Source organism: Acartia tonsa, chromosome 15 (assembly GCF_053477335.1).
Source record: "Acartia tonsa isolate MP-2025a chromosome 15, ASM5347733v1, whole genome shotgun sequence".
NCBI classification, from domain to species: domain Eukaryota; kingdom Metazoa; phylum Arthropoda; class Copepoda; order Calanoida; family Acartiidae; genus Acartia; species Acartia tonsa.
The window spans coordinates 21,332,550-21,353,603 of NC_137274.1; the positions used below are offsets into that span (position 1 = coordinate 21,332,550).

The 21,054-nt window shown below is 31.7% G+C and overlaps 1 protein-coding gene across 1 annotated transcript; it reads right to left on the minus strand.

Annotated features, from left to right (window-relative positions):
- Positions 1 to 202: 202 nt before the first annotated feature.
- Positions 203 to 16,394, minus strand: LOC145306789 (uncharacterized). The gene is made up of 11 exons (XM_080149085.1): positions 16,280 to 16,394; positions 12,714 to 12,764; positions 11,945 to 12,506; positions 11,636 to 11,725; positions 7,953 to 8,057; positions 7,047 to 7,145; positions 6,784 to 6,882; positions 6,538 to 6,648; positions 5,704 to 5,790; positions 2,342 to 2,397; positions 203 to 1,374 (listed from the first exon to the last, which is right to left on the minus strand). The coding sequence occupies exons 1-10, from the start codon at positions 16,295 to 16,297 to the stop codon at positions 2,369 to 2,371; spliced, it is 1,251 nt and encodes a 416-aa protein (XP_080005211.1). The 5' UTR covers positions 16,298 to 16,394; the 3' UTR covers positions 203 to 1,374; positions 2,342 to 2,368.
- Between the last annotated feature and the right edge of the window lie 4,660 nt (positions 16,395 to 21,054).

Genomic DNA, 21,054 nt, shown 5'->3' on the forward strand with positions numbered 1-21,054 from the left:
TGCAATTTAAATCAAATTTTTTTCATAGATTTTGACTATGAAATGTGTTGTTTTTATTGTAAAAATGTAATCAGTTACAGGCAATCTAAGTTTCTGACAAGGATAAGGTTATAATTTTGTGACTAGGCGACGTAATTTAATATTGTTTTTTTCTTTTATGAGCATTGGAAATCTTTCAAAAATTCCATTGTACATAAAATGCTATTTTGAAATGCCTAGAACTTTTTTGTTATTGAAGCTAAAGGCTTTAAATTTGGGGTATTGGGTCTTCTTGTGGCAGTCTTTCAGCAGTTAAAGCGTGTTATTTCTTGCAGGCGTCCTTTAAATTGTTAAATGTTTAATAATAGTTTGTAACTGTAACTTTTTTGTTTCTTAACTTATTTTAATAAAATGAAAAGTGTTTGATTTCTGTTTATGTAAACTTTTGATCTACTTTTAAGTTTATTAGGATTTCTTTGTGTAAGGGTGTTTTTGCAATATACACTATTCTAAAAATGCCTATTAGAACAAGTGAAAAAAGTGCTTTTAGCATGAAATAAATTTCTTGGAAACATCTTTATATAAGTTTTATAAAAAGTATTGAAAACAAGCAATTTCTTTTGTAAAAAGCATTTTTCTTGAAAAGTTACTTTTTCCTCAGGCACTTTTTCAAAAATTTAGCTCTAAAAATCTCAGCTGTTAACTGATGTAAAAAAAATATTTTTAAATCTACTTATGTGGAAATCTATAGAAAACATGGACATGTAAATTTTTTATAATTCAAAGTAATAACTTTAGTGTTCCAGTAAAGTTTGTTCAATAAACTTAAAGTTATATGATCTATATAGGTTAATATAGATCATGGCAATATAGTAATATAATGTTTAATCAATAGCACATCTTAACCTTAATACAATCAAGAAATAATATCTTTATAAATCTCCATACTAAGAATCCAACCATAAATAAAATAGCAAAAAAAATGATTTTTGAGATACTTAATAGCCTTTCAAATATTTGATCCATCAGGAAACAGCATAAAGTGCCTCCAAAAAAATTAACTCATACAATGAAATGACCAATGATAGGCCAGTATACATTGTAATTGACCAATAACTCATACTGGCCTCTCATTGGTCATTTTATTGTTTGACATCATCTTTTTGGAGGTACTTTACGCTGTTTCATCCATCAAACTTACCACTAAAAATATGTATTCCACTTTATAGGTTTTAAACAATTTTCTTTCAAAGAAAAGCTAAAAATTTGAAAAAATAATATATAGATAACATAGAATAAGTAAGAGAGTTAGTAATATGTAATGTCTAATCATTTCTTTGAAACATTAAAGATTCTGAGAGAAGGAACTCTGGAGAATTAGTAAGCTGATTACTCCTAAAAGCAAATATCATATGCAGATAAGAGTGAGATTCTAAACTTCCCCCCCCCCCTCCCTCAGGGTGGTAGTAATCTCATTATATAAAGTAGAAGGCTGAAAATTTTAGAAGAGCACCAGACAATCAATTTTTAAATTATAGTTTTATGATGGTTTAAGGCTATTTTTCTCTTTAAACTACTGAACTGATTTAATTCTCTTCAGGAGAGCATCAGCTAGATAGACTCCAGTTTTAGACTATTATTTTTAGATTATAGTTTTAGGATGGTTTAAGTAAATTTTTTGGAGTGGATACAAAACCGCGACAGTTACAAAACCGCCCCATTACAAAACCGCCCCATTACAAAACCACGACAATAACAATACCGTGACAATAACAAAACCGCGACAATAAAAAAATATAACTATGTAGGAATTTTTGTATGAATACATGGCCGCAGCGCTCGGCCCCCTGGCCTGCCTAGCTGCGGGCGCTCGGCCCTCTTTCCCATAACCTAACCTAACCTAAATATTGTAAAAAAAATATTTAAAATTTGAAAAAAATCTACCAACCACTTTTTGTAAAATCCACGAAATTCTAAACTATAAATAAGTTAATGTACATTAAACATTCAAACATATAGGTTAGGTTATAGGCAAGGGGGCCGAGCGCCCGTGGCTAGGCAGGCCATGGGGCCGAGCTCTGCAGCCATGACCTTCTAGCATTAAGATTTTTTTTATTATAGATTTTTAGTATTATAGATTTTTTTGTAATGTCGCAGTTTTGTTATTGTCGCGGTTTTGTAATGGGGCGGTTTTGTAACTGTCGTGGTTTTGTTTGTCGCGGTTTTGTATCCACTCCAATTTTTCTCTTTAAAAAGTGTGAATGCTTTACTTTTTGGGATCTTATTAACTTAAGCTTGCTTGACATAAATAGATATACATCAGCTAACAGCTATGTGTCTCAACATTTTACAAATATCTTACCTGCTTGTGATTTTTCTTGTCAATATTTTACTCAATCTCACTCCCTCTCTTACCTCCTGTAATAATATAACATTTTTATTTTTTTAATATTGTATAAGTTTTTCATTTATCTTAAAGGGAGTGTAAACGTAAAAATTTCTTATCTGATTATCAAATCTTAACATTTTCTAAGCACATTTCACTACACTGATCAACCAAAAACATCTTATTTACAAAAATGTGCAGGAATAATGCCTTGATTTTATAGTATTTTGGGAGGGAAAAAGGAAAAAACAGAGAAAATCTGAACGTTTTTGTTTTTTATAATGCTTTAGGGATATTTAACTTGTCATATATAGTTGAAACAATTTACTTACTGTTTAGGATTTATTTTATGATATCAAATTGCCTATTAGTTTTTCAATAACATAATAATTAAGTAATAAAGCTCTATTTTAAATTCGTATTATTGACAAAAATAACCTCACTGTCTACAAAGGGTTGAATCTCAGAATTTATTTAAAATAATAATATCCTTTTTTATTGTGTTGGACAATAAATAGCCCACTTAGAAGAATTAGTTTACACTTTTATCGGACTGTTTATAAAGAAATATTGCACCTTTATTATTTACAAATTTGTAATTAAAGGTGGGCGAGAGATGGGCCAACTAAAGTTTCCTTGATACTAATAAAAAAAACCTGTTTTTAGCTTTGTTATTGTATTTGGTTTTAAATAAAAAATATTGCTTATTTTATCAATTTCTAAGTAACTATACATTTGTTAAAAGCAAGGATTATTTTAAAAGTCAGCTTAAAGTGGCTGTGAATTTGCAAATAACGTTATATATATAGGTAGATAACTAACAATTGAAGATAAATCTTTAAAAATATTGCCTACAAAAATGAAATATATTTAATTAGATGAAAAACAATTTTCAAATTTTCTAAACAGAACGATACCGCGCTTATCATTATTATGAAAACTGAATAATAAATGCATTAAATACGAACAATTGCAGTGCATTTATAGGGAATTGTATTCAAAATAGATAAAGCATTGTGTATTTTTTTAAATGTCATTTAAAAGTAACACAACATGATTATCATTTTAATGATAAAAAAAGCAAAAAAGAAAATTAGTCGAAGTTCGAAAAGTAAAATGTTTTTTACCGGCACGACATTTTATTACCTCTCTTTCTATCTATCTGTCTCTCTCTCCATCTCTCTCTCTCTCTCTCTCTCTCTCTCTCTCTATCTATCTATCTATCTATCTCTATCTCTCTCTCTCTCTCTCTCTCTCTCTCTCTCTCTCTCTCTCTACCTAACTCTACCTAGGTTAGTTTTAAATTAAATATTATTTAATGTATAAAAAGATTATCATTCTAATCTTGTATTTTATATTCAATTTTATTTAATTCACTAGCAACTTTTTTAATAAAAATAATATAGCCTAAAACCTTCGCTACAGACAAAAAAAGCTTACCACTTTATAAAATAGGATATTGTTAAAACTTTTTATTAAAAACTCGACATCCTTCTATTCTGTATTCAGGGAGAAAATGGATATTTAGCTGTTTATTACATTAGTTCCCAAAGTTAATGACATTTTATTCGTTGAATAAATAACTCTGGGGACTTTTATTTAATTTTTATTGGTTGGTTCATTACTTTGTGTGTCCAAATGTTTAAACCACTAAATATAGTTTACAAAATGTGTAATTTTGTGTATATTTTCCTTTTGGATATCCATTAATTTATCAGCCATTGTCTTATGCCTTTAGTTCCCTGGTTAAGTAAGGTGTGTAAATATGTGGGGGGAGAGTGGGCGTTTAGGGAGAATGGGTGTGTGTGGGTGTGGGCGTTTGTGTGTGTGTGTGTAGAGCGTTGGGGGAGTGGGCTTTTTAGGTAGAATGAGAGTGTGTGTGTGTGTAGATTCGTGGGGGGGAGTACAAAGATTAGGGAGGGAGAGTGTGTGTGGAGAGTGTGTGTGGGTGTGGCGTGTGTGTGTGTGTGTGTTAGGCTACGTAGTGTGTGTGTGTGTGTAGATAATTGGGGTGTGGAGAGTGTGTGTGGGTGTGTGCGTTTGTGTGTTAGGCTACGTAGTGTGCGTGTGTGTGTAGATAATTGGGGTGTGCCAATGTGTGTGTGTGGATGGATTATTACTAATCTTTCATTGACATAAAAAAAAGAATATTAATTTTTATGGAAATATTTTAGTAAAATGACTGAATCTTTTGCTAAAAGTGTGTAGCAAATATAGTATAGTTTCACTTTTTAAACCATTAAATTCTTAAATATTATTCTTTCTAGAGATTTAATCAATTTTTCTTTTGTCTTCATAGCAGTTCAAACATGCCAAAATTTAGTTAATCATTTTATAAAATAAAAGGAATTTTGTAATTACATTTTAAAGAAAGTTTGAAGACAAATATTAAAAGAGGTTTATTACAAAATTATTTCCTATGTATTGATTTTTTTGTTTTTATCTGCAAGTAAAGAAATGGCTTATTTTCTTACAGTTTAATTGTTTCTCAAACTTTAACATTAACTTCGTGTGGAACTGATTTTGGAATTTTAATCTAATTTTTTTCTAACTTACTGGAACTTTTAAGAAATTATTCTATGAAAATTACTTAAAAAAGAAGGAAAGGTAAATAAAAATGAATTCTGAAAAAACTAATTCGTGATCTCTTTAACTGTTAGGAAAATTAGAGAACTATGTCAAAAAGTTTAGTTTTAGCTATAAAAGGAAAAAAGACAATTAATTGCACATTTTATATAGTCCGGAAATTTTTTCACCAATCTTAGACATAATAAAAATCGGCGGAAAAATCCGTTTTTTAATGAAACAGGAGACAGTTTTGCTCTATCTTTGAGATTATATGAATGAGATGATGAGAAGGTTTGATAATCTGATGAGAAATTTTCTCGTTTACAGTCCCTTTAAGGGATAAGACAATATAACATAGATTTTTAGAAAACGAGACCATAAATGCCCAAAACAAGCAATGATGTATTTAAATGAAGCCTGCAATAAATACAATAATCTAACTGTTGAAATGTAGATATAAGGACAAAATTTAAAGAAAAAAATAAACAAACATGATACATTATAACTTGTTACACATTTTCCTTTAATCTGTAACTAATACAAATGGGGTAAGAGAGAGTATACACCCCCCTTCCACTCCTTAAATATAGTTTCAAATAGGAGCAGGGTTAAATTTTTCTAGGGAGGGTGATGGTACCCTCCCATGTAATACTTATTTCCAGAACCTATGAAAAGCTACATTGTAAAGAAGAACCATATCAGTTCAGAAGTAAGTAATCAGATTACTTTTTAGGATAAGAAATCTATATTTATGTAATTACTATCCTTACCATTTTCTCTAAGTATTTCTGATATTTCAGCTCTGATCTCTGCAGTGATCCAAGCTCTATCTAGGACTTTATCTAGAGCTGTTCTTCCTAGGAATATGATTGATTATTAGAGCCCTCTTGTGGAACTTGAGGCAATAGATAGATAGATAGATAGATAGATAGATAGATAGATAGATAGTAGGGTGGGTCGATTTTGGAATTTCACATTAGTAGACAGATAGATAGATAGATAGATAGATAGATAGATAGATAGATAGATAGATAGATAGATAGATAGATAGATAGATAGATAGATAGATAGATAGATGGATAGATAGATAGATAGATAGATAGATAGATAGATAGATAGATAGATTACTTCATACGGGCGGGATTGCAGTCCAGGACCTTATCGACTTGATGTACTGTCCAGGTCCTGGTCCAACAATTCAGGAGAACTAAGGATGACTGTAACGCACCCTTCTCTGTCCAAACACCCAAGGATATTAGGCTAAGTAACATCCATCAGACAACCAACTCTCTGTGATGCACGACCTTTGTCTAAGAAGTCCCAACTGTGCATGGTAACGAGTTGCGCCTGTTTTGGGCCAAGGCATTCCCCCTACTCTAACTATTTATGTCGCGCATCTGACATAGCAGCAGTAGGAACCATTTTTAACGTCTTTAGTTATGACGCGGTGTCGGCCCAAGATTCGAACCTATCACCTTCCCGACGACGAGCGGATGCGCTACGTGTTAAGCCATGGTCGCGGGTTAGATAGATAGATAGATGTGCAGATTGATGTTCTATATATGATATAAATATGGTATTAATAATAGTATTATATAACTAACCATTATTATCCTTTGCATTGATATCAGCTCCATTTTCTAATAATATCTTCACAACATCAGTATTTTCATTACGTGCTGCATACTTTGCTGCCCACATAAGACTTGTCCATCCTAGATATAAATATATTAGATTTATTGTATATTTAGTATTGTGAACTATAGTAAGATAAATAGATATGTATAAATAAGATAAGATATTTTACATATGATAGTATTATTGTATATTAATAATATTATGAAACTAACCATCATTATATTTTGCATTGATATCAGCTCCATTTTCTAGTAATGTCTTCACAACATCAGTCCATCCAACAATTAAAGCATATAAAAGACTGGTTCTCCCTAGATATAAATATATTAGATTTAATATATATTTATTATTGTGATTTATAGTAAGATAAATAGACATATATATAAATAATAGATAGATAGAAATATATAAAGGATATATAAGATGTTATACATATGATAGAATTATTGTATAATAATAATATTATGTAACTAACCAACATTATTCTTTGCATTGCTGTCAGCTCCATTTTCTAATAAAATCTTCACAACATTAGTATCTCCATTCCCTGCTGCCCACATAAGACTGGTCTCTCCTAGATATAAATATATTAGATTTATTATATATTTATTATTGTCATTTATGGTGAATAGATATGTGTAAGTAATAGATAGATAGAAATATAGACAGATATAATTAAGAAAGGATATATTAAAGAAACCCTGCAAGAAATACATTGCTTTAGCTGCTGAAAGACTATCACAAATTGACCCAATACCAGAATTTATAACCTTCAGCTTCAATAACAAAAAAGTTCTAGGCATTTCCAAATGGCATTTTAGGTATTTGAAAATTTTGAAAGTTTTCCATTGCTCATGATAAAAAGTTCAATACTAAATTATGATGCATTGACACAAAATTTTAAGCTTATCTTTGTCAAAAACTTAGGTTGCCAGTAATCGATTATATTTTTACAATAAAAACACCACTTTTCATAGTCAAATCTCTGAAAGAAATTCAGTTTAAAATTGTGTTTATGAGCTTAAAGTCATAGATGGGAAAAATGGAACTAATACAAGCTCAGCTGTGATTGGTTGTTGTGCTGATTCATCCTTCTTATTGGCTGGAAATACTACAATGCATTATGTACAATGCAAAGTTAAACTGAATTTTAAATAATTATTTAACTAGGAAAATGTTTTTTATCATAAAACTATAATTAGTTAAATAAATTTTCATATACCTAAAATGTTATTTTAAAATACCTACAACTTTTTTGTTATTGATGCTAAGCATTCAAATTTAAGGTATTGGGTCTACTTGCAGCAATTAGATCAGTGTATTTCTTGCAGGCTTCCTTTAAGATAATATTCTAGAAACATTGTATAATAATAAAACTGACCAAAATAATTATTAGTCTTTGCATTGGCATCAGCTCCGTTTTCTAATAATATCTTCACAACATCAATCCTCCCATACCATGCTGCAACTATAAGACTGGTATATCCTAGATATAAATATATTAAATTTATTATATATCTATTATTGTCATTTATAGTCAGATAAATAGATGTATTAATAAAAGATAGAAAGAAATATATGTAGACAGATAGAATATAGGATATTATGTAACTAACCATCATTATTTATTATATATTTTAGAGTAGAGTTATTGATACATTAAGTTATAGTTACTAAATACAATTATAATGGAAAAGAAGTTAACTTTTGTCTCAAAAAACACACAAAGACTTAGACATTTTTGTGCATCATCTCTGCATTTGTGCACATATCATAGGATAGTTGTGTGTGTCTCTCAGAAGAAATGAGAAATGTCTGAGGGGTTTTACAGTTCTAAGAAAAAAGAGTGCAGATTGCACGTGTAGTGAGCTGAGTTCTTAAAATATGAATCAAAAAGGTATGTTTTCTATAAAAATACATTTCTCCACAATTTTTATTGGCAGATAAGTATGAAAATTAATGGGTTGAGACTATAGTGCAATTATTATACTTTATAATGTTAAAAAGATAAAAAGCAAAGGCCACATTTTTAAAAATAATCAGAAGTATTTTTAAAACTATAGCTTTCTATAATTAGGGTCGGTTTGTACGTGCATTCGACTGTTACAGTTAGGTTAGAATTGTCCTATTGATGACAATAAAAGACTACATACAAGAATTAGCTGGTCTAGAGCTGTTTTAAAATTCAGCAACTGTCAGCTTAAAATGTCAAAACTACAGGTAGGAAATAGAAAATGGTCATGACTTTTCTATTCACGGAAGTTGCTCAAGGATTTACCAAAAATTTTTTAGGTCTCTAGCTGTAATAGAAGCCACAATATTCATAATATATATGTCTATAGTATAAGCTGGACAAAAAATCAGTCATAAAATTTGTCAGGCAGCGGTCAAAAGGTCAATCGGTCATAACACCACTTTTCTCAGATTTTCATTGATTTCTAAGTATTCACCAAAAAAATTTAGTTTCTACCTTATACACAAAAGTCATAATGTAGAAATTAAGATTTATTTAGAATTTTTTCTAATTTTTGTGCTACCTAACCGACTTTGACTGGACACCACGACCGACACAGACCAGATATCCTTACAAAATCAACTCTTGCTGACGTATAATTACTAAACTTATAAAGTCATGAAGACACAGCTCTCTATCTTACCTACAAAAAAAATGACATTGAAAAACTAGATGGGTGTGATGACTTAGCCCCCCCCAAAAAATCTGTAAGGGTTAAACACAATCATGTATTTAATAAGTTTTGCAACACATTTACTTAAAATTTTGTACATATAACCTTATCCATTAATATTAGTTCTGACACTCTACTAGTGTTAATGTTTGTTTGTCCTTCCATTTCAGAGTGTTGCTTTTATGGATGTTGTCATCCTTGTTTACCGTTTAGTTTTGCAATAAAGTGTAAAAAATGATGTTTTTTTACAATTGGCTTTCAAATTTTCTATCTAAAGTTTGGTTTACCTTAAAAGTCAAACACCTTTCACAACCTTAATTGGTTGGTGGCACTTCCACATTCAATGCCCCCCTTATTATCGCCTTATTATCTCCTAATCGAGCTAAAGGGCTAAAAAATCTTCCTTTGATCCTATTATTTAATAACCTGTTTTGGTAATTTTTTACTTAAAATTTTAAATGTAAATATAATATTACAAATCCCAAAAAATAATTTTGGCAGCAGCAGCTGTAATTGGCAGTTACCAGACACTGCGGATGGTGCTTGTAGGAAAAAAATGGCAACAAACCTTCTATTATTATTACAATGATTACAGACCACGCCACTCCATTATGGGGTGAGGTTGAATATTAGTAGATAGGAGATTAAAATATTCTGTGTTATTTAGAAACCACAATAGAAGACCTGGGAAGAAATTGTTTTGGACCCACCCTTCTCATAGTTCTAAAAAACCTTTAAGAAACTCTGCAAGAAATATACCGCTTTAACTGCTGAAAGACTGCCATGAGTAGACCCAACACCCAAAATTTGAAGCCTCCAGCTTAAATAACAAAAAAGTTAAATACAATTCAAAATTATATTTTTATTACAATGAAAATTATGAAAGTTTTTCATTACTAATAATAGAATTTTCATTATCAACATACGTCGCCTGGAGAGAAAATTGTAAGCCTATATTTGGCAGAAACTTAGGATGCCAGTAACTGATAACATTTTTTCAATAAAAACACCCTTCTTTGTAGTTTAAATCACTAATAAAATCTGTTTCATTTGCATTGTACTGAGAGTACTGTAGTGTAAGAAAGCCAGCCTTTAGGATTTTCAGCCAATCAGAAGTCTGAGTCCGTGCTAAGTCGGTTGAATTACCAATGACAGCTGAGCATCAGTATCACATTAGTTTCATTTTTTCCCACTATGATTTTATGCTTGCAAATGCAATTTAAACCGAATTTTTTAAAGATCTTTTTACTATAAAATGGGATGTTTTTATTGTAAAAATGTTATCAGTTACAGGCAGTCTAAGTTTGTGATAAAAATAAGATTTTAATTTTGCTTCCAGACAACGTAATTCAATATTTAAATTTCCATCACAAACAATGAAAATCTTTCAAAATTTTCATTGTACTAAAAATCATTTTGAAATGTATTGGGTCTACTTATGCCAGGCTTTAGCAGTTAAAGCGGTGTATTTCTTGCAGGGTTCCTTTAAGTGAGGAAGGAATAAATGGACAAACAGACAGACAAACATTGTTCTACTTTGAATTATAGATTGTTCTATTGTTAGCAAAATTCATTTAAGTAATGGGATTGACAGGAATGTTTAAAGGACGCCTGCAAGAAATAACACGCTTTAACTGCTGAAAGACTGCCACAAGAAGACCCAATACCCCAAATTATAAGCCTTCAGCTTCAATAACAAAAAAGTTCTAGGCATTTTAAAATAGCATTTTATGTACAATGGAATTTTTGAAAGATTTCCAATGCTCATAAAAGAAAAAACAATATTAAATTACGTTGCCTAGACATAAAATTATAACCTTATCTTTGTCAGAAACTTAGATTGCCTGTAACTGATTACATTTTTACAATAAAAACACCACATTTCATAGTCAAAATCTATGAAAAAAATTCGATTTAAATTGCATTTTTAAACGAAAATCATAGCGGAAACAAAGGGGTAAACTAATACAAGCTTAGCTGTGATTGGTTGTGAAGCTGATTCAGCCTTCTGATTGGCTACAGTATATTCGGTACAACGCAAGTAAAACTTAATTTTTTTTAATGATTTTGACTATAAAAATGGGTATTTTTATTGTAAAAATATAATTAGTTACTGGAAACCTAAATTTATGACAAAAATAAGCTTATGATATTGTTTCTAGGCCACGTAGTTTAATTTTAAAGTTTTCAACATGAGCATTGCAATTCTTTCAAAATTTCCATTGTACATAAAATGTCATTTTAAAATGCCTAGAACTTTTTTGTTATAGAAGCTGAAGGCTTCAAATTTGGGGTATTTGGTCTACTTGTGGCAGTCTTTCAGCAGTTAAAGCGTGGTATTTCTTGCAGGCTTCCTTTAATAAATCTTAATACTTACCTTCATTATCATAAGCATTAATGTTGACTCCTCTGCTTAACAGTTTTACCACTTCACTTGTATTTCCAGCTCCAGATGCTTCAATCAAACCTAATGAAAAATAAAACTATTTGTTTTGCACCTAAGAAAGGTTGATTTATCTTGAATGAAAAAAACCATCCTGCACATATACTAAGATTCCTGAGAACTTGAAAAAAATCTTCTGTGACAGACACACATTTTAACATAAAATAAAAATAAGGAAAACTATTTGTGTCTTCTATGTGGTAAGGTTTATTTTTAAAATAGTGAAAATAAATGATTTATTACCTAACTCCATATTTCTAGCTTCTTGTTCAGTTATAATTGTATCTTCAGGAGTTGTTGTATCAAGTTCAGCTATTGTGGTGTCTTCAGGAGTTGTTGTATCAAGTTCAGCTAGTGTTGTGTCTTCAGGAGTTGTTGTATCAAGTTCAGCTAGTGTTGTGTCTTCAGGAGTTGTTGTATCAAGTTCAGTTAGTGTTGTGTCTTCAGGAGTTGTTGTATCAAGTTTAGCTAGAGTTGTGTCTTTAGGAGTTGTTGTATCAAGTTCAGCTAGTGTGGTGTCTTCAGGAGTTGTTGTATCAAGTTCAGCTAGTGTTATGTCTTCAGGAGTTGTTGTATCAAGTTCAGCTAGTGTGGTGTCCTCAGGAGTTGTTGTATCAAGTTCAGCTAGTGTTGTGTCTTCAGAAGTTGTTGTATCAAGTTCAGCTAGTGTGGTGTCTTTAGGAGTTGTTGTATCAAGTTTAGCTAGTGTTGTGTCTTCAGGAGTTGTTGTATCAAGTTTAGCTAGTGCTGTGTCTTCAGGAGTTGTTGTATCAAGTTTAGCTAGTGCTGTGTCTTCAGTTTTTTCCTATAAACAAACATATTTTGATTGATCCTTGTCTATCAGATGTGTATCTGTGTGTACCACCCATAGAGAAATCACCTCTAGATTAAATTATTTCCCATATTTTTTTTACGTTAAAAAAAAATAAAATTGAATGTGATGGGTGTGACTTCAACCTTATGTGACCCTAAAAGTCTCTATTGGTGTAGCCATTAGTTATTAATAAATTACCTGTACAGGGGAACAAGATAGAATTGGATTTGCAAGTAACAGCAGGAAGAGCTTGAAAAAGAAATAAAGATTTTAATATTTTCATTAGATAAAATATCTTTTAGTATTGCTTCGAAACCGTTTAATAAATGCAAGATTAGAAACAGTTCTCAGTCATACTGAAAAATCATGTTTTGTATTATATTACAGATAATTTTCTGCAAATATTAATATAAAAATCATAATATAATCATAATTATTACCCAAGTTTTCAAACCTGCTAGGCTAAAAAAAACTGTTTAAATCTTTTATTTTCTAATTTTAATATCCATGGAAATCTCCCCAAACACACCCCACCAGAAGGCGTGTTAGGTTAGAAAAAAAAAACCGCAGAAACGGTTTACACAGGATGTACTGGGATCTTATGGTGAGTTCAGAACATGCTTTCCCTAAATTGAGTTAGTACCTTCCCATAGTAGAAAATTTTAAAATTACTTTTGGTGACCAAATTTTACTTTTATTTTTAGACCACCTTCACCTAACCTGCTTTATTGTCTTATTTTGTCTTTCATGTTTATCATGCAAATTCGTTCACATTACAGTTGAAATGACAGATATTGGAGCTTTCTAAAAAGGTCTCTAACATTTTTCTAGCTCTAATACTTTTTGAGATATCTTATTTCAAAGTATTGTTGTAAAAACATCTTTTACACAGCAAAAAGTTGAAATAAAAAATTAGTTATTTTAGAGTAAATTACAAGTATCTTCATGTAAATCTCTCTAATATTGCTCCAAATGGACCAAATTGGACAGTTAAGGTGCCTAAAACTATCTACATTCAATGGACAATCCAAATTTACACTTTTTGAGACTTTATAAGTCAACAGGAGCATGATGAAGTGAATTTTAAAAATGCTAAAGGAAAAATTATTTGCTGTTTATTTAAATAAATTGAAATTTAATCGACTTTAGCAAGAATTTTAAGGTAAGTTATGGTGTATAAAGTTGTCACTTTGTAATGGGAAAGCCAATAAAACACAATCATATGATATTTTGAACCAATAGAAACATATCTTAAGAAAAATAGACATAATCATTGAAAATAAACAAAAAATTTGTTAGAATTTTAAGGATTTCCAAGCATTTTACAAATGTAATCTACTAATTCTAGTAATTTTTTCTAAGAATAGTTAATTGGCCTTTTAAATTTTTTATAACCTTATGAAACAAAATTAGTTTTTGCCACCTTAAATAAGAAATCATAGTATTTTAAAGACTTTCATGGATGATCTCATATATAATAAAAGAAACAATTTATTCTTAAGCCACATTTTTTTGTTAATATACACTATTAGGTACTCTAAACTAATTCTGAGATTTTTAAAAATAATAAATCATAATCAATTATGAGTTTCTTGTACCTTAAAACACATTTTACATTATTAAAAATGCCTTAAAAGAGATTTATAATTAAAATTAAATTACATTTGTTTCTTTGATATTACATTTTAGCCTTCTCCTGTTGACTTATAAAGTCTCAAAAAGTGTGGATTTGGATTGTCCATTGAATGTAGATAGTTTTAGGCACCTTAACTGTCCAATTTGGTCAATTTGGAGCAAAATTAGAAAGATTTACATGAAGATACTTGAAATTTTCTCTAAAATAACTAATTTTTTATTTCAACTTTTTGCTGTGTAAAAGATGATTTTACAACAATACTTTGAAATAAGATATCTCAAAAAGTATTAGAGCTAGAAAAATGTTAGAGACCTTTTTAGAAAGCTTCAATATCTGTCATTTTAACTGTAATGTGAACAAATTTGCATGATAAATATGAAAGACAAAATAAGACAATAAAGCAGGTTAGGTGAAGGTGGTCTAAAAATAAAAGTAAAATTTGGTCACCAAAAGTAATTTTAAAATTTTCTACTATGGGAAGGTACTAATGTGGTATGCGGCAGCTCTGGACCATGCAGAAACCAGGACATTATAGTGATGCTACGCACCTAGCTAAATCCTGTTATTCTACAATTATAAGGCCACCTGAAAATATGTCAGATAACGGTACTGGTTTCATCTCTCAGTTGTCCTGCAAATGGAGGGAGGGGTGTTACCCCTCCCTCTCCCATCTTAAGCACCGGAACCTTCCCCTTCAACCACCAAGTTATCAGCACCACCTCAACCATGAGGATAAAGGATCTAAACCTGCCCTCACCTGATAGAATCACCCCCACACAGACTGTTGTTGTCACAAGTAATCATCAAACCTTCCCTCTTTATTACCCAGACCTACCACTCAACCCCTCTATGCTTATCTACCTATTGTGCTGCTCCATGGGCTATCCTGCCTGCCCCAGACAGGGATAGCCATCTACCTAACCATTGCAATTATCTATGTTTTACTGTATGATTTATCTTTAACTATCTTTATTCCTAATCCATATGTATTTATATTATGGTTAACTGTATTCTTAATTCCCCCCACCCTTTCCAGGGATGGGGAATCATGATTGCCCAAACTGACTATTGTATATGTATTATAATGCTTTTATGTTATGATCATTTATTCCTATCCATGTAGTTATTGTTTGTTGTATATAGCTTTAGTATCCTTTACACCTTCAATAAAGTGACAACTGAAATAGATGTTGATTCTTGTCTAGTGAATGCTAGAGAAGCGTAGCTTCTCTATAGTAAGGTGTCCACGTCTGTTCACACTGCCGTAGTCTTTATTCGAACTCCGGTGTCTGCCATTTACCCTAGGCGGATACCACACTAACTCAATTTAGGGAAAGCATGTTCTGAACTCACCATAAGGTCCCAGTACATCCTGTGTAAACCGTTTCTGCGGGGTTTTTTTTCTAACCTAACACGCCTTTGGGTGGGGTGTGCAAAATAACAAAAATAAATTTTAAAACTACCAACACTGTTTTTTTAGAGAGTTACCAAAACATTTGGTAATTATTGACACAACCAAAAAGATTTTATCCAAATAACTGTAAAACTTAGGAAGTAGCACCCAAAATTAATGGCTAGTATATTGTGAAAAGAGTCAGCACATTTTGCCCCCCTCCCCTTTATTGCAAAACTGTGCTTAAATACAGGATACTGTTTAAGGAGCACACTTACATTTGATTAAAGAGTTGCTTTACTTTCACCTTTTTATAATAGAAATCAGAATTCCAATTTTCAGATAAAAAGGATAATTACATCACAAATTTTTTTTCTTCAAAAAAGTTAAAATCTACATATTTTAAATGTATGTACAGTCTTTCTGTTAACAATTATAGAGTTGCTATGCTTTCTAAATTTTATCAAAATGTAATAGGAACATACAAAGTTAGAAATTAATAGGACAAATATAACATGAATAAATTAATGAAAAGAGCTAACGGTTACAGATGGAAATTATAATATATCTTTGCGTTTAAAAATAAATACACTAAAATTAAATCCTAATATTAAGCCTTATGTTAAATTAATAGCTAATGTTTCCTTAAAAATATCTTTAAATGATTTTTGCTTCACTACTTTTGGATGTTGTCATCCTTGTTTTATTAAAAATGAACAAAAAACTTTAACATACATAGTTGAGCCGTTTCATATTGACGTCTACGTTGGTAATATATTATAACTAAGTAGTCAAGCTAGTACTACTGCGTGATAGAGAGATAGATAGGCAGTCAAGCTGCCACTACTGCGTCATTATAAAATTGGGGCCTCATCTAAACTAAAATTTAACAAGAAATTAATCTTATTATTCTTGGGAGCATTCAAATAACTAATATTATGATTAAAATTTTTGTCATAAAAACAATTGTCTCATGGAAAAATATTTCTCATAAAGAAGTACTTTTATGATAAACATTTTTTACGTCAACTGTATTTATGACAGATTTAATCGTTATGCCCCCCCCCCCCCCATTTTGATTTAGTTTTAAAAAAAATTTTGGTGGGGGGTAATTTTTTTCTATAGGTGATTTCTCTTGTGAGGGTGGTGGTACCCTCCCCCAAAATAGTTATAAACCTTCCCAGGACCTATGAGAATCTACCCTGTTAAGGAGAACCCGATCGGTCCAGCAGTTAGCAAGATCCTTTGACACACAGACAAACAGAGTTACAGACACACAGACAAACAAACTTTACTTAATCATGAAGATAAAACATAAGTCATTGTTAAATTTTTTTAAAAAGTCTAAAAATCACATGCAGTTAGGAAATTTCTCTATTAAAATCTTGTTTTATGCATCAGTCGGCTCATATGGTGACTTCTTTGAAAAATCCGAAAATAGAAATGGCGCAAATGAGTATAAAATTTACGCAAATTCTGATCTCAATTTTCTTCAAATGCAACATATAAAGATAGCTATTAAAACAATTTTCAAGCATAACATTTATCTTATTATGATAACAATTAACCCTTAACAGTCGGGCCCCTTGCCGCACCTTAATCAGTCGAGGGGGGGGGGGGGCGTTCAACGCCCCCCCTTATTATCTCAGTTCCTATTAGAGCTAGAGGGCTAAAAATTTTTGTGCATGTCTCCTGTGTTATGATGAATTTCCGACCTTTTATAAGTTCAAGTCAATTTTCGCTTCCTTCACCCTTTTATTTAACAACCTTTGTTTTTAGGTCCTTTTTTACTTAAAAATTTCAAACGGCTGTAATTTTTTTATTTTTGAAGCTAGAAGAACAATTTTTTGCCGAAAATGTTTATTTTCATGTAAATTTTACATTTAAAATATCAAACATCGGCCGCAGCTATACTTGGCAGCTGCCAGCCGCCGCAGTCGGCGGTCGGCGGGAAAACGGCGGCGGATCTTTATGAAATTTAATACATTATCTAGACATGTCAGAACAGCTTAAGTTTAAAATTTGAAGTCTCTAAGTCAAAAATTGCGGCCACAGGAGCCTTTTAAAGATTTCTGGAGACCTGGAGGATCAGGACCTGCAGGATCATACCTGGAACCTGAAATTGACTTGAACACCTGTATTTAAGATGAGGATGTACTACTAAAGGATATTTTAGTAATTTGGTAAGATACAATGCTTTGTTTAAGTCAAAAAAATATTTTTGCTCTTTACCTGGATGACCCTGCCAGGTTTGCTGGCATCCTGTGCCCGCCAGGGTGGAGATTTTCAAAAAATTCCAACTCTCAGTTATGTGTCATACCCATACTTAAAAAGTCAAGCAGTTTGGGCTCTTTATCTTTCACACACAGAAAATAAGATAGAAAAAACCGGATGGGGGGGCGTTCAACGCCCCCCCCCCCCCCGACCGTTAAGGGTTGAATAAGAAAAATATTTTTACCATATGCAATTCTTGATCAAACACCTAATCTAAAAAAAAAATGCAACACATAGCTTTATTCTAAGATAGACTAGGGGCAACGCCCCCAAGAAGCCTCTAAATTTTCCTAAGGTGGGAGGGGGATAAGTCTTCCACCCTTAAACTTTTTAATTTGAGTTTTAATAAAAAAAAAATTGGGGGGGGGGGATTTTATATTGGGAGGGTGGAGATACGCTCTCCCAAAACAGTTCAAAACCTGCCCTGTACCTAAAAAAAGCTTAATTGCAAAGGAAAACCAAACAGATGTCATTTTTAATTTTTTTTTATAAAATTGGCACATTTGTATAACGCCTATAGATTATCCAGAATTATCCACTTCATGGGAAAAGGAAAAAGAGAGGGGGTATAACAGGTTTGAAGAATACTGAAATATCTATGAACTCCAACTTCTGTCATTTCTATCATACAAAGCCTCAACAGGGATCTAAAGGGATAAGACAATGGACAATAAATGAATATACATACCCAAAGATGATTGACAAATTACTTCTTCTGCAGTTTTAAAAATATTTAGCAAAAAGATTATTCGTTTGCATTAAAATACCTAAAATTTTAAGAATAAGCTATAGCTGTTATAAGACTTTGGATACCCCTGTTATTTACAGTCCAATGTTCCCTCTTTCCCTGTACCCCAAGCAGGATTTAAAGTTTAGATGACAGTAGTTTGGGTTATCATATATTTAGGAGTTCTTAAAACTTGTTCTTCCCCCTATCTTTTTCATTCCCCCTTTATTTGTGTAATATTGAAAGTCTATGGGTGTTTATACAAATGCGCCAATTTTTCATTTTTATAAAAAAAATGACATCTGTTTGGTTTTCCAGTGCAATTAAGCTTTTTTTAGGTACAGGGAAGGTTTTTAACTATTTTGGGAGATTGTATCTAAACCCAATTTAAATTCCTCCCCCCCCCCAATTTGTTTAATATTCCTTATTAAAACTCAAATTAGAAAATAGAAGGGTGGTTGATTTATCCACCTCCCACCTTAAGAACACCTAGAGGCTTCTAGTGGGCGTTGCCCCTAGTCTTTCTTAAAATAAAAGCTATGTCTTGCATTTTTTTTTCAATTAGGTGTTTGATCACGAATTGCAATGGTAAAAATATTTTTCTTATTTAATTGTTATCATAATAAGATAAAATAGTTACGCTTGAAAATTGTTTTAATAGCTATTATTATATGTTGAATTTTTAAAGAAACGTGAAAATTGAGATCAGAAATTTGCGTAAAGTGTATACATTTTGCGTCATTTTATTTTCAGATATTTCTTACCCGTCATCCTATCTGATGGAGTCTTAGAAAATGCCTTTCTCGCGGTCGTACGTCATGCGTGTTGGAATCGTGACGCAAATTTCAGATCCAAGATTTTATGATTTGAGAAAAAATTATCTTCATATTATAACGAATTTAAATAATCTTGCAATCATCGCTTTTATCTTATAGAGAAAAAAAGTAAATCAAATAGCAAAAACCGAGATCTGAAATTTGCGTCACCCTTCTAACATGACACATGACCGCGAACGATCGCGAGATATGGCAATTAAATTACTCAATCGGTTAAATCTATATGAAAAGAAAATTAAGTAAGGGGTAAATACATCAAGTTGTTAATAACTTAATACGTTAATGAAATGTGATCAACTGAATTTTAATTGCCGATTGTGTACACAGTTTCCTCATCCTATCTCAATATCTACTACTATAAAAAAATCTTCAAACCTCCAAAAAAAATCAAAATTTGAAAAATTAATATCTGAATATATTGTATGTATAACGTATAAATCTGTTATAAATTCAAAATTTAGATTTTTTAATTTTTTGAAAAGTTTTTTAGCTAGTAGTAAATATTGAGATAGGATGATGAAACACCAAGGAAACTGTACACAATCGGCAATTCAAATTCAGTTGATCTAAAATGCATATTCTATACTTGTTGTGTGGGCGTGAATAGAATTTGTCAAAGGGGTGCGTGAAGTTAAACTTATTTTTTAACACCATTATGTTTAATTAACCCAAAGCTTTTACAAAAATGTTCCTTTAGAGCAGACAAAGGTTGTGCAATCCAAGGGTTTTATTGTCTATTAAACCACAATTATTTTAAGGTTTGTGGGGTGGGGGGTGGGGGGAAGGGTCTAGAACCCAAAGTGACACCTTGTCCCACCGAGGTCATCATAAGTTATTATCGCATCATATTATTATCCATCGATATTAAAATTCAAAATCATAAGATTGTTACTGATTTTGCCTTTAGCTTAGTGTATGTTGTTAAAGGTTAGTTTAGGTTAAGTGCTACTGGGAACAATGGTAGGGTTAGGGAAGAGTAGGTATAGGCTTCTGTGAAGGGGGGCCCTAACCCTATGGGTCACATACCAGCGCTGCCCTAACTCTGCAAGGCTACTCAGTACCAAAAATAACCTGACCTAACAGGGTTTAACTAAAGTTAAATAGAAGAGAAATTGAAAACTATCCCCTTTAATTCACAATGGAGCCCAACAGGCTTTGAAAAATATTGATTCAGTCTGAAATGGTTTTCAAATAACCTACCAAAATAAACAATTTTGACTAAATCAGCTGTTTTTAGGTACTTAATGAGATCATATTCAAACTAGGAGCAATATTTTTTAAAATGGTTTTCAGATTCGTAATCAGCATTTCAATGCGGTCATTTTGATATGCAACATGCCTGTGTTTGAAGGAATTTCAATTTTGGTTTTATAGGGGAGTGGGCACTTCTTATACCCCCACGCGCCGGCAGCCATAAGAGCCAAGTCACTTTTGAAACTTTAATGGGGCCTATCATACATAAATATGACTTCCGCAACTTTTGATAACAGTAAAAACTAAAAAAAGGGGGAAATGGATGGACCCACCCCTAGTGGGTATTACCTCTGACTAACCCCCCCCCTAGAATTGTTAGTTGGGTGGGTATACCCTCTGACTACCCCCCCCCCCCCCCTAGAATTGTTAGGAGGGTGGGTATACCCTCTGACTAACCCCCCCCCCCTAGAATTGTTAGG